The 20334-nt window shown below is 40.3% G+C and overlaps 1 protein-coding gene across 2 annotated transcripts; it reads right to left on the bottom strand.

Annotated features, from left to right (window-relative positions):
• Positions 1–1200: 1200 nt before the first annotated feature.
• prlra (prolactin receptor a) lies at positions 1201–17174 on the bottom strand. Of its 2 annotated transcripts, none has more exons than XM_060934956.1 (9): positions 16988–17174; positions 9294–9375; positions 8235–8370; positions 7557–7726; positions 5713–5885; positions 5123–5264; positions 3553–3649; positions 3363–3432; positions 1201–3205 (listed from the first exon to the last, which is right to left on the bottom strand). In XM_060934956.1, exons 2-9 carry the CDS (start codon positions 9352–9354, stop codon positions 2312–2314), a joined length of 1743 nt encoding a protein of 580 aa, XP_060790939.1. In that variant the 5' UTR covers positions 9355–9375; positions 16988–17174; the 3' UTR covers positions 1201–2311. The 2 variants fall into 2 exon arrangements, with proteins under 2 accessions (XP_060790939.1, XP_060790940.1); XM_060934957.1 differs by having other exon boundaries at positions 8235–8367.
• Positions 17175–20334: the final 3160 nt, after the last annotated feature.

Raw genomic sequence — 20334 nt, 5'->3', positions numbered from 1 at the left:
TGTCAGAGGAACTTCAGAACTTCAACAGCAAATGACCAATTAATGCAAGACACTACAGGTAGAATTTTTTTTTTTTTTAAATCAGATTTGTACAAACTGGATTTTAAAACATTGTTAAACTACAGTCATAAATAAAAAATGCGCCATTTTAATTTCACTGTTTGTTTTTTTCATCCACTCGTGACCACCACATCAACTTATCATTGAATAAGGCTCTAAGCTCCGCCCACTTCACCATGACATTATGCTATACATCTGAAAAGCTTTTTTTTTCTGATCTCGCAATTTATGATGTACATTTTTCAATTAATTCACAAACAAAAATTACAAGTTTCTTAAGTTCCTGTATAACATCATTCCTCTTCCTGTAAGAAGGGTACTACAGAGGAATGACACTTACAGTACGGCACTTTCTAACATCATTGAACTATATTTTTGGTTTTTATTCAGTACTCTTTTTGAAAAGGACTAAAACAACTGGTGAGCAAAAAATAATACATAATCTATAAATAATTTAACATTCTCTCCAGGTCATTTGGTTGTAACTGTGATACTTTTATAAATAATCCTTCATGTTTTTGATTAATGAATTAACAGCAGATTTTTTTCAAAACTTGGCAAACTGAGGTGAAAGTTCCAGGCGAGCAGGTTTTCTTTAAATGTTTAAGTTTGAATGCTTTTGTTAACGAGTGTTACAGATTTAGCGAGGCCATCATACTCCAGCAACATTAATCCTCTAGGCTTAATACCAAACGCGTTAGCTATACGCAAGGTATGCTAGTTAGCCTAAATTAGCAACCACAACCACAGAGAGTGATATAATCACTAAAGATTGATGGCACACAAAAGAGGCTTTTAGAAAAATATCAATGTAATTAAAAGTTAGACACATTAACCACTTGAATTACTGTAAGAAATTTAAATAAAATTGAGCACGTATATGTTATTCCACGAAATTGAGTCATACATAAGCTGATAGCTATAATCCATGTATGATGATTGAGTGGAATAACTGTTTTATTCTATCCACATTCACTGGATTTTGTGAAACGGAGCTTTTTCTTTTTGCAAATTTGATAACTTTTATACAAAACATCCAACAAAATCATTTCCACTTGGAATGTAAACAAACCAGCGAAATGACAGGAGCAATTTGTGAAAAATGCGATATTTTAGAATTTTTATATATAATTACACACACATTCTTACCATCAAATACTTTTATTCCTTTGTATTTTTTGGAGGTTTGTTTTCGAGTAGAGTTTTTATTTCGTTCTCAGTTGGTTCAGCAACATTTTGTTTTTCTCTACTCATGGTATATGAGCTGATATCCTAGTAGTAGAGTAGCCAATCAGAGAGCATGATTGCTCATATCTAGTGAATGTGGACAGAATATTTTCTGGTGTAACTCCCATGTGGACAAACGTCTCCCTTATGCCAGCATCCATGTTTGTTCCCTGAGAACTACCTCCTCAGATTTTAGTTTGTTTGCATTTGCAAACGTTCGAGGTGAACGGTTGTGTCTTTTTCGAAACAAGCAAAAAAAAAAGTTTGCTTTTTTTTACTAATCTGAATCTCTGGTTTACTCCAGTTTCTGAACGACGTTGGTTGCTTGTCGAGCAAAGAATAAAAATTTGTATCGGATGCGGTGGTATCGCCGAGTATATAATTGTTGCCTTATGAATGATATCGGATCATATGGACATCTGAGGTTTATGCCCATATTAAGTATATGAATAAAATATATGAATATTTAATTAGACAAAGCCTCATTTGTATAAATAAGTGTACATTTATGAAAAGGGTCCAAAACAAAAAATACTTAAGAATATCAACAATGAACTGGTGAAGATTAATGATGATAACTAACATAATATTTGAAAAAGACTTCCCAGCTCGCCCTGTAGTGTCTTGCATAAGCTGAAAAATAGTTTGCTATAAATCAGGATGATTAGCATCACTAAAACTTCTTCAGTCTACTGATTGGGTAAGACAGATGGTCATCTTCTGCATGAACCTCTGCTATGAAAGAACCTTGGGTTTGGTATTCCAGTTCAATTTGCTTCTTTTGAGGTAAGTACCAACCCAGCAGAACCTCGTCTCAACCAAAGACATTCAACATGAGGTTCGGGTCTGTAGCACATGCACAGCACACACAGACGTTCTCCCCAGGCATCCTTCATACCTTCTCGGAACCTCCAGGGAGCTTCTAGAACCACTGGCAGTGAAGAGATTTTGATTGCCTGTTCCATGAGTCACCTCTGAAAGCTTGTATTTTTATCTCTTGCAAATCAGAAATGGATAAAAGATGTTAAAAGATAATCATGGTTGAGTCGACATATCCGTTCCCCAGCTGCAAAATGGAGGACGAGGACAGGATGGTGTTGGGTTTACAGGTCTGATGGTTCTCCTGCTGAAGGGTTTGGCATTGGCAATCCCCAGAAGATTCTGGAACACCTCTCAGATCCCTCTGCAGCAGCAGCAGATTATCTGAGGTAATGTCTTGCACCTTGCTATAATTCTTGCTGAATGAGGAGTCCAAAAGATCCGGACTTCGCTCCTCGGGATCAGAGAGAGGTTGGACATGGAGAAGGTTTTCCTGATTGACTGTCTGCACCTCTACATATTCTGTGGATTGGGATTCTGTGGATTGGGGCTTGACAGCGGCCGTGTTGTCGGATTCAGAGGATCCACAGACTCGAGGTTTGTTCAGAAGCTCTTCCAGCTGATTTTCTGGAGTTCTCCTGATTTGGATGGATGAGTAGATGCAGGAAGTCTCTGGAACATTGTGATAGGTACAGCTGGTGTCCTGTGGCTGCTGTGAATGGAGATCTTGTTGATAATAGTGATGCTCAGGATGTAGCTGAGGTGACGAGACCATGTTATTCCAGATCTGGGTTTTTCCTTCTTTGTTCAGAGAACCAGGCTCTATGGAAACCTTGCCAGCCTGCTTGGCTCCGCCCTCATTCCTTTCCTCTGTGCTCTTGTCCATTAACAGGGTTTGACTGTTGCAGCTTCCACGACCCGAATCGCTGTCTGATGACGTGGACGTCTCTGATACTACGGGCGGATCTTTGGAGTCTAAAACTAAGTTGTGCATCTCGTTATCGTAAACCTCCAGATAATCGATGAGCAGCTCCTCGTATTTGGTTGGTGGGAAACTGTGGATCACCAGGGCGTTGAACGCTTCCTCTGATTTCCCACTCTGTCATGAAGACAGCAAGAGTAAAGATTAATTAACCAATCATACTTTAGTAATTAGTCAAAATGAAGTAAAAACATGTATATGTTTTGGTTAATGAGCTGATTAATTAAATGGATGAAGTGTGTGTGTGTGTGTGTGTGTGTGTGTGTTTAGTTACTTTCAGAAGTTTTTGATCAAAGCCTTTGATTTTGGGTCCAGGAACTGGAGGCAGCAGACAATGTTTCACACTAGACGCAATAATAATTTAAAAAATTAGTAATTATAAAGACAGGCTCTGAGGCCACGCCTCCTCCACTGAGACTACATACATGTAATTAATGCACGCTAACCGGGAGTCTCAGACTCACCTGTTCCGCTTAAGGGTCATGGTCCAGATGAGGATGAGGAGGACGAAGGCTGAAAAAACTGCCACCACGATCCACACGGAGCGCTCCTGATCAAGGTCTGTAGAAAAAGAAAAGCGACTCGTGAAAAGCAGCATTCACAAAAAGTCATCTTACATTTCCTATTCTTTTAAATAATTTTAGATTTTGTTTTAATTTATCAAAGTGCATATTTTAAATATCAATATACGATATTTCATTTGCACTTATTGTGTTGTGTATTTTATATATATAAAATTTAAAAAATATTATACAAAAATTGTTTTCCAAATATATTTTATACTTTAATACACATTAATACATTATATATTGGCGGCACGGTGGCGTAGTGGTTAGCGCTGTCGCCTCACAGCAAGAAGGTCTGGGTTCGAGCCCCGTAGCCGGCGAGGGCCTTTCTGTGCGGAGTTTGCATGTTCTCCCCGTGTCCACGTGGGTTTCCTCCGGGTGCTCCGGTTTCCCCCACAGTCCAAAGACATGCAGGTTAGGTTAACTGGTGACTCTAAATTGAGCGTAGGTGTGAATGTGAGTGTGAATGGTTGTCTGTGTCTATGTGTCAGCCCTGTGATGACCTGGCGACTTGTCCAGGGTGAACCCCGCCTTTCGCCCGTAGTCAGCTGGGATAGGATCCAGCTTGCCTGCGACCCTGTAGAAGGATAAAGCGGCTACAGATAATGAGATGAGAATGAGATTTTATTATTCGCAAAATATTAAATTGTATTAATATAGATGTATTTTAGTTCATTGCTGCTTATGTAAAGCATGATATCAGTTTTGTTTTTTTTCCACAGAAGGTGCACTGTTATTTTTATCCGATTCCGGAATCAGTGTCCTGTTGAGGATGACGTGGGTGTGTGTCGGGGGGAGTGAAAGGGGTTTATCTGGAGAGATTTATTTTACAGTTGGTGGTGAGCAGGTGCACAGTGACATCATCATATTTCTCAGTAAGTGATGTCTGAAAAACAATAAACCCTGATGAGTGAAAGAATAAAGCAAACACTACGTCAGATCAGATCACATTGTCTTTATGAAATCAGTCCATCTGTTGGCAGGGAACAGGAGGTGAGGAGGAGGAGGTGAGGAGGAGGAGGAGGAGAAAGTGCGCATGGGGTTTGTTTATGAAAAAAAAATATCTACAGGAAATAAACAGAAGATTGGGTTTGAGCTCATCGCATTAGAAGGACATAAAATAGCGGCACGTTCAAGCTCATCACGTCAGTCCTGTTAATATCAGACATCTGCATCTCCATTGCTAACGTTAGGCTCACTTCACACTTTATCAAGTCTTTATCGACGCCTGCTGCTCATCTTGGAGTCTGACTTTGGGTAATGGAGCATGATACAGCTTTTGGATTTGATTTTCAGGTAAATGCCAGCTTTTGAACTTTATACGGAACGTGACACATTTGTTCATCACTCAGGATAAGCGTGACTCCAAAAGCTCAACTTGTGCTGAAGAAATCAAAATTTTATAATTAAGAAAAATCAGTGATATTATATGCTAAGAACAGGAGCAGAGTGGATGATTTTCTCTTACACTCAGGCATTTGTACGTAGACGGGACTCGTCCATTCGCTCCAGAAGCCGTGGTCTGGCTTACAGCGGACCTGCACCATGTACTCTTTACCTGAAAACAGGCTGAAGATGTTGTAGTACTTCTGCATACCAGCATCATACTCCTGCACACACACACGCACGCACACACACACCATTATGATTGTGGTGTTTATTCAAAGCATCATACAAACTCCAAACTTTTAAAAACATCTCTATTACTGTTGAACATTAATTCACACAAGTTTCATTTCCAAACAAAGCTTCAGGACTAAAAGCACCTGAGCATTGAGAATTACGCAGCATGCAGAGATACAAACATCTGGACACAGTCTGGAAATGTCTGGAGTAAGTAAATAAGACGACACTCCATGGTGTGCTGTTGTAAGAAAATCAGCCTGAGGGAGGTGTGATGAAGTGGAGGGACAGTTCCGTTTTCCTACAACAGCATGTCCTGGAGAGTTTTATTCCCTTAAACCACACCAATTATACATTTTTTTAAAAATTCTTTAATAACAGAACTGTAGTTTTTAGCCCTTTGTTACACTGAACTCCTTTACCCTGCACACACACCTCCCAGGTGCTGCCTTTGGCCTGTTTAATGCGGAGTTGGTAGAGCAGCGACATCCAGCCCGAGGCCGTGTCTGCAGACTTCGGCTTCTCCCACGTCACATGCAGGAATGGAGCTTTAAATTCACCGTCATCCGTCACCTCCAACTTCACACTCGCCGGAGCGTTGGGCTGAACTGGGGGTAAGTATAAAAACTCATTAGTTTAATGATGGTTCAGCAAACCTGTGACCATCTACAGGGCAATAAAACTTACAGAACTGAACAAAGAGAGGAAAATTTCAAAAGGTAGATAAATGATCAAATTAAAATTTGAAATAAAATATGGGAAAAGTAAAGACAAGAAGAAAAAAGATGGGTGAAATGACAGACAGAAGTGTAGAGAAGGGAATAACAAAAGGGCAGAAAAGGATATAGAATAGAAAGAAAACTTAAGAACAAAACAAGAAAAGAGAAACTTAAAGAAGAATTCAAGAAGAGATGGAAGAAAACCAAAAGAGGAAAAAAAACAAATGAAAAATGAGATTAAACTGTTTCATGATGTTCTAAATAAAAAATTTAAAAATTTCTTTTGAAATGTTGAGTAAAACTCAAACATCTACAACGAAAGTTCTTTGCAATATCTGGATGGAACAGGAACGAAACGCTGAAACGCTCAAATACTGAAACCCTCCTAAAGTGTGTAAGGTTGCAGTTTAACTGGCACTAAAACATAACTTGCATAAAAATGCAGCTCACTGCTGGTTCAGCCAGATTACCCCCAACACACACACACACACACACACCTTTATTTGAAGGATGAGTTAACGTTTATTATGAAGTTTACCAGTCAGGATGAGAAATTAACTGAGTTATACCATAACACACTGATTTTCTCTTACTGATATCGGAAAAAGTTTTAAATTTAGTCTTTCACAAAAAAAAAAGGAAACTATATCAGTCACTCTGTTGGGAAGTAAAGAGAAATTAAAAGAGAATTATTTAAAATATTTAGATATGAATACAGGCTAAATAATATTTCTGCATCTGAAGATTAATAATAATGTCCTATTTTATTATATTTGTCTTTTTTTTTTTTTACTAAAATAATTTTGCATTCAGGCGGCACGGTGGTGTAGTGGTTAGCGCTGTCGCCTCACAGCAAGAAGGTCCTGGGTTCGAGCCCCGGGGCCGGCGAGGGCCTTTCTGTGTGGAGTTTGCATGTTCTCCCCGTGTCCGCGTGGGTTTCCTCCGGGTGCTCCGGTTTCCCCCACAGTCCAAAGACATGCAGGTTAGGTTAACTGGTGACTCTAAATTGAGCGTAGGTGTGAATGTGAGTGTGAATGGTTGTCTGTGTCTATGTGTCAGCCCTGTGATGACCTGGCGACTTGTCCAGGGTGTACCCCGCCTTTCGCCCGTAGTCAGCTGGGATAGGCTCCAGCTTGCCTGCGACCCTGTAGAACAGGATAAAGCGGCTAGAGATAATGAGATGAGATGAGAATGAATTTTGCATTCACACACTGCAGAACTGATTTATTTATTTATTTTCTGGAACAGAGCAGAGTCCATCGTCGCTTTTTTTTTTAAATCACCTTACACTTCTGAAGTTTGCGAGTGTGTGCTAAAGGTCACCTACAATGTGATCAGGCATTACTGAAAACAACTTTTTTGCTCTCTTACTGTATAACCTTTCATATTTTAAGTTTTTATTTTTGTATTTACGAAATGTCTGATTGCTCAGTTTGTTAAAAACAGTAAACGTTTCTGAGATTCATTAAAAAGATTCAAAACAAAATTATTTGTTCATATTTGTTATTTATTTATATAAAGTGTGCGTGAGGGATGAATATGAAGGTGATGAATGTGTACCGATGTAGGCGACATCCACCACGACGGGCTCGGAAACACTCGTGCCCATGGAGTTTGTGGCCACCACGGTGATGTTATAATTCACCCACAATGACGTGTCACTTTTATTGAAGAAACAGGAGTTCGGTCCAGCCGTCTTATAATCCCGACACTCTTGTACCTCCTCTGATCTGCAGGGGAGAGAGAGAAAAAAAAAAAAAAGAGAGAAAGCAACAGTCAGCTGAAAGGAGTTGCAGGACGACCTGAAAGCAGCAGGAACAACAGTTCCACAGAGAACAATAAGCAGCGAGCGGCACCACAACCATCCGTGCTCCTGCACCTCACTCGAAACTCCTCTGCTAAAAAAAAAAAAGACGTGTAAAAAAAGTCTTTAGACAAATCAGAACTATTTATCAGGGAGAAAAACAGAGCTCTATGGTGGTAATTCAGCGCATCGCATTTGGAGAAAGAAGCGCTGTGTGTAAGAAGTCCAACTATCCCAAGAACTCCAACTACTGGTGCATTTCATGTCATTATAGGAAACATGAACGGCTTTCCACCAGATTCGATCGGGGGCAGAGTCAACAAAGACATTCGTTATATCTCTGATAATACAAGCTCTTAGGAAACACTCGCAGAATTGGAACGTGAGTGTGAAGGAGATGAAATGAGTGATGTCGATGTAGTGGATCTTCTCACCCCTCCTTGAGGTAGTAGAGGGCGTAGGTGGTGTTCGGATCGCTATTGAGCCCCGGATTCCACCAGCACGTAAATGTCTCCTTCTCAGGTGAGCGACAACTCACGATTTGGGGCTGATCTGGAGCTTGGAGACCTACTGAGGAGGAGAAGAAAAGTGGTAAAGAAGAAAAAATATCAGGAATAAGAGGAGAGACACAAGAGGAGAAAGACAAAAAGGAAAAGGGGAAGCAGTGGAGGAGAAAGAAAAAACAAAGGAGAAAGAAGTAATGAAGAAGGAGGTAAAACAAAACGTGCGCAAGGAAAAATAGTAAGAGCAGGAAAAGGAAGGAAAAAGAGATAAAAATTATCATTCCATCCACAGTCACTGGATTATGAGCAATCACACACTCTGATTGGCTACTCTACTACTAGGATATCAGCTCATATACCATGAGTCGAGAAAAACAAAATGGCAGCGCATGTTGCTGAACCAACCGCGGACGAAATAAAAATTCTACTCAAACAAAACCACAAAAAAGCAACAAAATAAGAAATTAAAGTATTTGAGGGTAAGAATATATCTTTTTTTATTTTTCAAGAATTAAATTGCTCCTGTTGTTTCACCAGTTTGTTTACATTCTAAGCGGAAATGATTTTGTTGGACATTTTGAATAAAGTTTTTATTTATCAAATTTGCAAAAAATAAAAATGCTCCGTTTCTCAAAATCCAGTGAATGTGGATCGAATAAAACAGTTATTCCACTCAATCTAGTCATACATGGATTATAGATAAGTCAGTGCTACGCTCCTCATTGCCCATCAGCTCATGTACGACTCCATTTCATGGAATAACTGTTAAATACACTGTAAACAAAATACATTTTTTATACAATGATTTTTCAGTAGAAGGATCTCAGCTCTGGAGCAAAAATAAACAGAAAAGTTAAATGAAGAAAAATCCTCAGTTGCAGCGTATCATATTTTACACTAAATGTGTGTCTGTTACTCATAATTCATTCATCATACCAGTTCAGGATTAATTGACACTTAAGTTCAGCAGTTCTTCATTTCCGTACATACCAGCTCCTGATGAGGAAAAGGTGAGGAACAAAACCGCGATCAGTCCGGAATGGAGCCTCATTGTGGAAAAGGAAAAGGATTCCTGCAGAGACCAACCAAAAGGAAAGAAGAACATCAGAGAGCGAGGTGTAAAACTGACAGTTTCCTGAGAGGGAAGGAAGAGAGGCAGGGGAGGAAAGAGTGTTTATAGCTGCTATAACGTGAGTGAGAAAGCAGAACTGACTCGTCTGGAGGACGCGCCACAACAAGTGTAGATCATTCTTTATAAAAATTAGAGGAATAAAACCTAAGAGGAAAATAATGAACATTGTGCTGGGGCTGTAACTCTGTCCTTGGATTATTTTCCTTTAACAGCATGACATGGAGTGTTTCATTTCTAATATTTTTTATTTTTATTTGTAAGAGGTGAACTGGGAGGTCGGGGAACTGCAGCAGTCGCTGTGTAACTTCTATAAATCTGCAGGTTATTTGTTCTCTCAGTGACATGACGACGACGATGATGATGATGATGATGATGATAAATTCCCACTGAGGTGATTTGACTGTAAGAAGATCAAAGTCAAACGCTTTAATGTTTTATTGCATTTTACACACAGGCCTGTAAAACCGTCACGATGTCGCGGATCACTCTGAGTTTCCCACGAGAGTGAATCCAAAAATCCTCACTGATCGTGAGATGTTTTATAAAAACTTTTCACCAGGACGGTCTGAGGAAAGGCTTCTGGAAGGAAAAGGACGTCTTTTATTTGTTTTACACCACAGCAATTTACCAAAGACTGTGGTTTTTAAAATTTATTTGTTAAAGAACATGTTGTACTTTTTATCCGTTTAGAGTCACATTTAATTTTCAGCACACCTTGTCAGATTTGGGGGTTGTTTGCTTTTTTTAAATGGGCGGATTTTAAAAATGTTCATGAAATTTAATTTCGGATTATGACTGCCTACACTTTACGATATTTGTTTTAAATGAAATTATTGCATGCTGAGAGATTAAGAAAATATTTATTGCAATTTAACACTAGAACATTTTAAAAGTTCAAAAATGTCACATGGTTTAATTAAAAAAAAAGCAAGAGCTCTGTATGAATCTAGCTGCTACTGATGTCGTTATTTAATAAATAAAAACAGGAATTGTTGGTGAGCTGCCGTGGTGTCAGAGGAATAAAACACTTCAGGTCGTACTGTTGGAGGAAAATAAATCAGCGTGAGGACGGTATCGGTATCTCCGCTTCATCACACCTCAGTGACGCTGCTGTAGAGATGCGTGTTCCTGATCACGGAGGTGAAGAGTTCGGAGCTTTTTCAGCTTCATAAATTTCCAACATTTTTCCTGTCGGTGTGTTAAACAGACTGTGAAGAACCTTCTGGAACGAACGGAGAGGAAATCTGATAACAACATCGACCTCGGGCTGAATTTACCAGAATCAGATTTAATATCAGAGTCATTATTACAGACTCGCACAACTGGTTTCTCTCTCACTCACTCACTCACTCTCAAACATTGTGTCTCTCTCTGTGTGTCTCTCACACACACACACACACACACTCTCTCTCTCTCTCTCTCTCTCTCTCACACACACACGTTTTCTCTCTCTGTCTCTCTCTCACACGCGTCTCTCTCTCTCTCTCTCTCACACTCACACGTTCTCTCGTTCTCTATCTCTCTCACACGCATCTCTCTCTCTCTCTATCTCTCACTCACACACACACACACACACACACACAGTCTCTCTCTCTCTCTCTCACACACACACACACACACACACACACGTTCTCTCTCTCATTGTCTCTCTCTCTCTCTCTCTCTCTCACACACACACACATTCTGTCTCTTTCATTGTCTCTCTCTCTCCCACACACACACACACACACACACACACACACACACGTGTCTCTCTCATTGTCTCTCTCTCTCTCTCTCTCTCTCTCTCACACAAACACACACACACACATTCTGTCTCTCTCACTCTAATGCAGTGACCCTAATCCCTCGCTCAGGTACGGTTTCTGCACAGGTGAGTCTCCACCAATCAGCTTTCAGCTCAATCACCTCCACCAGAAACACTACACCCAAACTTACACCTCAACTCACACCCCTCTCTCTCTCTCTCTCTCTCTCTCTCTCACACACACGCACACTCCTCTGCTATAATTAGGTGGCACTGAGCCACCTAAAGAGTAAAGAATGAAATGTGACCTCGGTGCTGTTAGTATAATGTTCAGGAAACACACACACACACCTGATATTACACATGTCTGCTCATTTGAGACATTATTATAGAATAATACAAGTTATTTCTGCGATGACCCCAGAGTCCAAGTGTGTGATCGTCTCTGTTCCTGATTTAAAGTGAGTTAATGAACGTCAGCGTTCCAGCAACACTGAACACTAAATCTGAAAACCGGAATGATCTCAGGTGTGCGTTTGGAGTAAAAAATTAACACCATGTTAACACACACACAGGAGTGTAGCTTTAGAGGAAAGTTCCATGTCCTGCCTCTCGGTTCTCATCAGCACTTTTTATTGGTTCAGTCACAGCAGCATTCCAAGCATTCAGACTCGTGTGCGTGTGTGTGTGCGTGCACGCGTGTGATTGCCTTGAAGGAAAATGCTCATGCTGCATTATCACATAAAGTTTACAGTACAGACGAGTTCATCCTGTCCAACCTGTGGAGAACCTCACAGCTTTAACACTCCTCCATTCACATTCAAAGCAAGCTCATGTTCTCACAAGTACCTCTCACACACACACACACACACACAGGAGTGTAGCTTTAGAGGAAAGTTCCATGTCCTGCCTCTCGGTTCTCATCAGCACTTTTTATTGGTTCAATCACAGCAGCATTCCAGACGTTCAGACTTGTGTGTGTGTGTGTGTGTGTGTGTGTGTGTGTATACAAGGATGTGATCGCCTTGAAGGAAAACGCTCACACTCTAGACTGCTGAACTGCTGGCTGTCCAGGTGGTGCTCTGAAAACAGTGTGGGCTTTATAGATAATTGGGCTAATTTTGAGGGCACTGCTGGCCTGTTAGGGCGGGACGGTATCCATCCCACTCGGGAAGGTGCTGCTCTCATTTCCTGCAGCATAGGTCATAGTCTCAGAACAGGCCTAGTTAATTCCTGACAATCCAGAGCCAAGGCCAGGGAGCAGACAAACAGGCTAAACCGACTGTCTGCTAGCTGCACAGAGTCGTCACTCAGGGCCCACTACATCGAGACTGTGTCTGTTCCCCGAGCTCAACAAAAAGGTAGAAATACTCAGAGAGTTTGTTCCAGTAACCTAATCAATATAAAATTAGATCATACTGACTGTACAGCTGCTGCCAGCACCTTTGATCTAAAGGTGGGGCTATTAAATATTAGATCTCTTACATCTAAAGCGCTAATGATTAATGAACTCATTACTGATCAGGAGTTTAATGTACTGTGTTTAACTGAAACATGGATTAAGCCAAATGAATATATAGCATTAAATGAAGCGAGTCCTCTTGGATACAGTTATATACACCAGCCTTGTATAACTGGCAGAGGAGGAGGCGTCGCGGTTATTTATAACAATTATCTAGGTGTAACACAAAAACCTGGTGATAAATTTAATACATTTGAAGTTCTTCATACTCATATAATGTATGTAGCCTCGAAAAATAAGTCTACCCAGTTAATTCCATTGCTTATTATTTACAGGCCCCCGGGGCCATATTCTGAGTTTCTTTCTGAATTTGCAGATTTTATCTCAGATCTGGTTATTTCCTTAGACAAAGCTTTAGTTGTCAGAGATTTTAATATTCACTTCGATAACCCAGAAGACCCTTTGAAAACAGCGTTTGTGTCCATTTTAGATTCAGTAGGGATTAATCAGAATATCATAGGACCGACCCATAATGGTGGGCACACCCTCGATCTAATACTAACATTCGGGCTAAACGTAGAAAATATAGTCACACTTCCACAGTCTGAAGTTATCTCAGATCATTATCCCATCTCATTCAAACTATGTCTGAGTAATAATATATGCACCTCACCACGCTACTGTATTAAACGTACATTCACGTCAACTACTGCACAGAGCTTTATAAATGATCTCCCAGAGTTATCAGCTTTGATTGGGTCACTGTCAGCCCCTGCAGAACTTGATCAGGCAACTGAATGCTTAGAGTCAACGTTCCGCCATACTTCAGATAATGTAGCTCCTCTTAAAAGGAAAATGGTCAGAGACAAAAAATTAGCACCCTGGTATAATGATGACACTCGCACTTTAAAACAGACCACTCGAAAATTGGAACGTAAATGGCGTCAAACAAAATTGATAGCGTTCAAATTAGCGTGGAAGGAGAGCTTCCTGAAGTATAGAAAAGCTCTTAGTGCTGCGAGATCAACATATCTCTCCTCCCTAATAGAAGATAACAAAAATAATCCTAGATTCCTATTTAATACTGTTGCAAAATTAACCAGGAATAAGTCCACTATAGACACATGCACACCTGCAGTATGTAGTAGCAACGACTTCATGAATTTTTTTAATGACAAAATTGAGAATATCCGACAAAAAATTCAAACTACTAATTTAAGGTCAGACAATGTAAGTGACCCTGTAGTTAACAATATAACTGTATCAGATCAGCAATTAGAATGTTTTACTCCCCTTAGAGAAACTGAATTACTTTCATTAATCTCGGCATCAAAAGCCTCAACTTGCGTACTAGATCCCTTACCTACACGTCTATTCAAACAGATAATGCCTGAAGTAATTGAACCGCTTCTAAAAATAATAAATTCTTCTCTTACGATTGGCTATGTACCCAAATCCTTTAAACTAGCAGTTATCAAACCCCTGATTAAAAAACCTGACCTTGATCCCTGTCAGCTGGCCAATTATAGGCCGATATCAAACCTCCCCTTTATCTGCAAGATCCTTGAAAAAGCTGTGGCACAGGAGTTATGCTCATATTTACATAGGAATAACATCCATGAAATGTATCAGTCAGGATTTAGACCTCATCATAGCACAGAGACAGCTCTGGTTAAAGTAATAAATGACCTACTGTTGGCGTCTGATCAGGGCTGTGTCTCGCTGCTTGTGTTGCTTGACCTTAGTGCAGCATTTGATACCATTGATCATTCCATTCTTCTGGATAGACTAGAAAATGTTGTGGGAGTTAAGGGAATGGCCCTCTCCTGGCTCAGCTCTTATTTAACTGATCACTATCAGTATGTTGATGTAAATGGTGATTTTTCTAGACATACTGAGGTAAAGTTTGGTGTTCCACAAGGTTCTGTCTTGGGTCCACTGCTTTTTTCTTTATATATGTTCCCTCTGGGTGATATTATTCGTAAACATTGTATTAGTTTCCACTGTTATGCTGATGACACACAGTTGTATGTTTCTGCAAAACCTGATGAGAGACACCAGCTTAATAGAATTGAGGAATGTGTGAAGGACATTCGACACTGGATGCTTATTAACTTCCTTCTGCTTAACTCTGACAAGACTGAAGTGCTTGTACTCGGACCACATGCAGCTAGAAGTAAGTTTTCTGATTCCACAGTGACTCTGGATGGCCTTTCTGTTTCTTCACGTGCAGCAGTAAAAGACCTCGGAGTGATTATTGACCCCAGTCTTTCATTCGAAACTCACATTGATAACATTATCTGGATAGCTTTCTTTCATGTCAGAAATATTGCTAAGATAAGAAATTTAATGTCACTACATGATGCGGAAAAACTAGTTCATGCTTTCGTTCCCTCCAGGTTGGATTATTGTAATGCCTTACTGTCTGGATGTTCCAATAAGTGCATAAACAAGCTCCAGTTAGTTCAAAATGCAGCAGCAAGAGTCCTTACTAGGACTAGAAAATATGACCCCATCACCCCTGTCTTATCCACACTGCATTGGCTCCCAATCAGATTTCGTATTGATTATAAAATACTACTATTGACATTTAAAGCACTGAATGTTCTCGCACCACAGTACCTGAGTGAACTTCTGCTCCTCTATGACCCGCCACGCCTACTTAGATCAAAAGGTGCAGGCTATCTGCTGGTACCTCGTATAGTGAAGGCTACATCAGGGGGCGGAGCCTTTTCTTACAAAGCCCCACAGTTATGGAACAGCCTTCCAAATAGTGTTCGGGAATCAGACACAGTCTCAGTGTTTAAGTCTCGGCTGAAAACATATCTGTTTAGTCAAGCCTTGTGTTAATGGTGTTTATGAGGTAAAGGTGTAGATCTGGAGGATCCTCAGACAGAGTGTTTTGGTAAACTGGGATGTATGGATGCTGTCAGTCCCCACTCGCTTGCTCACTCGAGTTTGTTGATGGTGTAGTGGCTGCTGCTTTATGTCCCGGGGCTCCCTCATGCCTGTGTTACCTTCTGGCTCTCTCCTTTTAGTTATGCTGTCATAGTTAGTTGCCGGAGTCCCTGCTTGTACTCAGCGCAATATGTATACTGTTCCTACTTATTCAGGTGACATTGGGCATACCTAACAACCTGTGTTTTCTCTCCCCCCCCCAAATCTGTCCCTCTGAGTTACATGTCAGTCCTGGGATCGAGATGCTGAACCTCTTCTGCTCCTCGGACCTGACTGATCCATCCTGGTGCCCTGTGTCTGGTTGGAGTCTCATCGCATCGCTCCTGTGGAGGACGGCCCCATGTGGACAGCTGAAAGTCACACCTGGAGGACGCTCTGGACTCTTACAGTAATGCTTTTATGGCTGAGGACTACAGTTGACTTGCTAACTTTAGGACTGCAGTTGTCATGAACAGTTTTGCACTCAAGTTTCCATCAATGAAGAGTTTATAACATCAACGAAACTGACTTCACATTAAAACTGTTAATGTTATAGTCATGTTGTCTGTTGTTGCCCAAATGAGGATGGGTTCCCTTTTGAGTCTGGTTCCTCTCGAGGTTTCTTGCTCATGTCGTCTGAGGGAGTTTTTCCTTGCCACCGTCGCCACAGGCTTCATCATTGGGGATAGATTAGGGATAAAATTAGCTCATGTTTTAAGTCGTTCAAATTCTGTAAAGCTGCTTTGTGACATTGTTTACTGTTAAAAGCGCTATACAAATAAACTTGACTTATCACATCAAATTTACAGTACAGACGAGTTCATCCTGTCCAACTTGTGGAGAACCTCACAGCTTTAACTCTCCTCCATTCACATTCAAAGCAAGCTCATGTTCTCACAAGTACCTCACACACACTTGTGTTGTGTCTGAAAGCAGGAGATTTGTGGGTTGTGACCAGTGGCTGGATTTAACAGAGGTGAAAATCTCATTACATAATCTCTCTCTCACACACACACACACACACACACACACACAGGAAAGGTGTTATAATAATAAACATTATTATGAAACTATTAATTGTTCTGCAAATGTTGAACTCTTTAATCTGTATTTGTAGTCTTTGTTGCACTTTGGGGTTTTTTATATCAGTAAAATGTATTTTCTTGATAGTACTGCATTAATCAAAGTTTATTCCAAAGAAGTGAAATGTATTTAAATGTCACTGTGGCAGGAAAGTGGATCTGTAATTAAATCAGGATAAAATAAATACATATTTTAATAATGCCAAATAATTAAGAATTAAACAATCAATAAATAATCAATAATCTATTTTATCACCTTTTTTTAACCTGAATAAATAACACTTTTATAACAAGTGTGTGATTATAATAATCTAATGCTCTTACCTTCACCTCTCCAGTCTAAGTGGATTTCCGGTCCAGAACAGCGACATTAGACTCCTGAAAATATCTTTAGTGTGTTTATTATTATTATTAGTTGTTGTTGTGTTAGAGTCTAGATTTCAGGACTGCGGGATGATGATGATGAAGGAGACGCGGTGCCTGAGAGAGTAAATCGCGAAACTCTCCATAAGCTCCTGAAGCACGGGCTGGGGGGCGGAGCTTGTGCTGTCGCCATAACAACCTTTTCTTCGCACCTGTCTGGACTCCGCCCACCACTTCCGGGTTGCCCATGTCACCTGTTTGTTATGTAATACAGAATCAGGACAATAAATGAAAGATTTATATGTAAACAAAAGCCCTCTTTTTAATTTTATCCGGATAAAATATCATCAAGGTGTTAATTTTAATATGTCTTTAATCTATCTTTATATTTTTATTTGATGCAAAAAAAAAGCTTCTTTATTTTTACAAACTGGATTCATCACAGAAATGTATTCATTTCCCAGCTTTTTTTTTGCTTTTGCATCAGTTTAGTATTATCAATATCATATTTATATATTCACATTTTATTATTTAAATCACATTTAAATCACATATTTGTTTTTTACAAATAAATTTCACAGATCTTTTTCACAAATTTGCATATAACGTTTTTTGAATAAGAAATAAGTTAAACATCAACAAAGCCTCCTATATTAGAATAAACAATCTGAATTTTGTTTTTAGAATTACTAATATTACTTAAAAAAAACTAGTATTTTTTTATTTTGTAAATCTAAATGTCATTCTGCTCTATTTAAAAAAATACATAGCCTTGTTAAACATTATATATAGGGTGGCACGGTGGTGTAGTGGTTAGCGCTGTCACCTTACAGCAAGAGGGTCCGGGTTCGAGCCCCGTGGCCGGCGAGGGCCTTTCTGTGTGGAGTTTGCATGTTCTCCCCGTGTCCGCGTGGGTTTCCTCCGGGTGCTCCGGTTTCCCCCACAGTCCAAAGACATGCAGGTTAAGTTACCTGGTGACTCTAAATTGACTGTAGGTGTGAATGTGAGTGTGAATGGTTGTCTGTGTCTATGTGTCAGCCCTGTGATGACCTGGCCTTTCGCCCGTAGTCAGCTGGGATAGGCTCCAGCTTGCCTGCAACCCTGTAGAACAGGATAAAGCAGCTACAGATAATGAGATGATATATATACAGTGGGGCAAAAAAGTATTTAGTCAGCCACCAATTGTGCAAGTTCTCCCACGTAAAAAGATGAGAGAGGCCTGTAATTTTCATCATAGGTATACTTCAACTATGAGAGACAGAATGGGAGGAAAGAATCCAGGAAATCACATTGTAGGATTTTTAATGAATTAATTGATAAATTCCTTGGTAAAATAAGTATTTGGTCACCTACAAACAAGCAAGATTTCTGGCTCTCACAGACCTGTAACTTCTTCTTTAAGAGGCTCCTCTGTCCTCCACTCGTTACCTGTATTAATGGCACCTGTTTGAACTCGTTATCAGTATAAAAGACACCTGTCCACAACCTCAAACAGTCACACTCCAAACTCCACTATGGCCAAGACCAAAGAGCTGTCAAAGGACACCAGAAACAAAATTGTAGACCTGCACCAGGCTGGGAAGAATGAATCTGCAATAGGTAAGCAGCTTGGTGGGAAGAAATCAACTGTGGGAGCAATATTAGAAAATGGAAGACATACAAGACCACTGATAATCTCCCTCGATCTGGGGCTCCACGCAAGATCTCACCCTGTGGGCTCAAAATGATCACAAGAACGGTGAGCAAAAATCCCAGAACCACACGGGGGGACCTAGTGAATGACCTGCAGAGAGCTGGGACCAAAGTAACAAAGGCTACCATCAGTAACACACTACTCCGCCAGGGACTCAAATCCTGCAGTGCCAGACGTGTCCCCCTGCTTAAGCCAGTACATGTCCAGGCCCATCTGAAGTTTGCTAGAGAGCATTTGGATGATCCAGAAGAGGATTGGAAGAATGTCATATGGTCAGATGAAACCAAAATAGAACTTTTTGGTAAAAACTCAACTTGTCGTGTTTGGAGGAGAAAGAATGCTGAGTTGCATCCAAAGAACACCACACCTACTGTGAAGCATGGGGGTGGAACCATCATGCTTTGGGGCTGTTTTTCTGCAAAGGGACCAGGACAACTGATCCGTGTAAAGGAAAGAATGAATGGGGCCATGTATCGTGAAATTTTGAGTGAAAACCTCCTTCCATCAGCAAGGGCACTGAAGATGAAACGTGGCTGGGTCTTTCAGCATGACAATGATCCCAAACATACTGCCCGGGCAACGAAGGAGTGGCTTCATAAGAAGCATTTCAAGGTCCTGGAGTGGCCTAGCCAGTCTCCAGATCTCAACCCCATAGAAAATCTTTGGAGGGAGTTGAAAGTCCGTGTTGCCCAGCGACAGCCCCAAAACATCACTGCTCTAGAGGAGATCTGCATGGAGGAATGGGCCAAAATACCAGCAACAGTGTGTGAAAACCTTGTGAAGACTTACAGAAAACGTTTGACCTCTGTCATTGCCAACAAAGGGTATATAACAAAGTATTGAGATGAACTTTTGTTATTGACCAAATACTTATTTTCCACCATAATTTGCAAATAAATTCTTTAAAAATCAGACAATGTGATTTTCTGGATTTTTTTTCTCATTTTGTCTCTCATAGTTGAAGTATACCTATGATGAAAATTACAGGCCTGTCTCATCTTTTTAAGTGGGAGAACTTGCACAATTGGTGACTGACTAAATACTTTTTTGCCCCACTGTATATATATATATAAACTGATGAGTTTATGAGCAAAATATTTCCAAGGGCACAAAATCCCCCTGAATAGAATAATAATATTACAGCACCATGAATGAACCATCAAATTGTGTCATGTCGTGTTTTTCACCTCAGTAAATCACTGCATTGTCTTGTGACAGTGAGACCAATAATGAGATTCGCATCGCAGTTACGATATGTATTTATTCCTTTCTTTGACGCCGCATGCCGTGCGCCAGAAACAACACCAGCACATTTATTATGGTGAGTCTCTACTGGGTGCCTGGGGGACAGCAGTGAACCAGCACTTTCACTTTACATCACTACTGTAGAGTCACCATCCAATATCACACCATCCAATATCACACACCATACACCAAACAGCTGTCTGGTTTCATCGCTCACATCCACTCACAGAGCCATTAGAACTAATTCCCATGCACCTGTTCCTGATTAGAGCTCAATCACAGCACAGACATTTATATAAGGACTCTGAGTAACACACAGACTTTGTGAAAACCTTGTATTCTGGTTCTGACCCTGTTTGTGTTTTTGGAC

The sequence above is a fragment of the Neoarius graeffei genome, chromosome 12 (assembly GCF_027579695.1).
Source record: "Neoarius graeffei isolate fNeoGra1 chromosome 12, fNeoGra1.pri, whole genome shotgun sequence".
NCBI classification, from domain to species: domain Eukaryota; kingdom Metazoa; phylum Chordata; class Actinopteri; order Siluriformes; family Ariidae; genus Neoarius; species Neoarius graeffei.
Note: the sequence above shows the minus strand (reverse complement) of the source record. Positions and strands in the feature narration are given on the sequence as shown.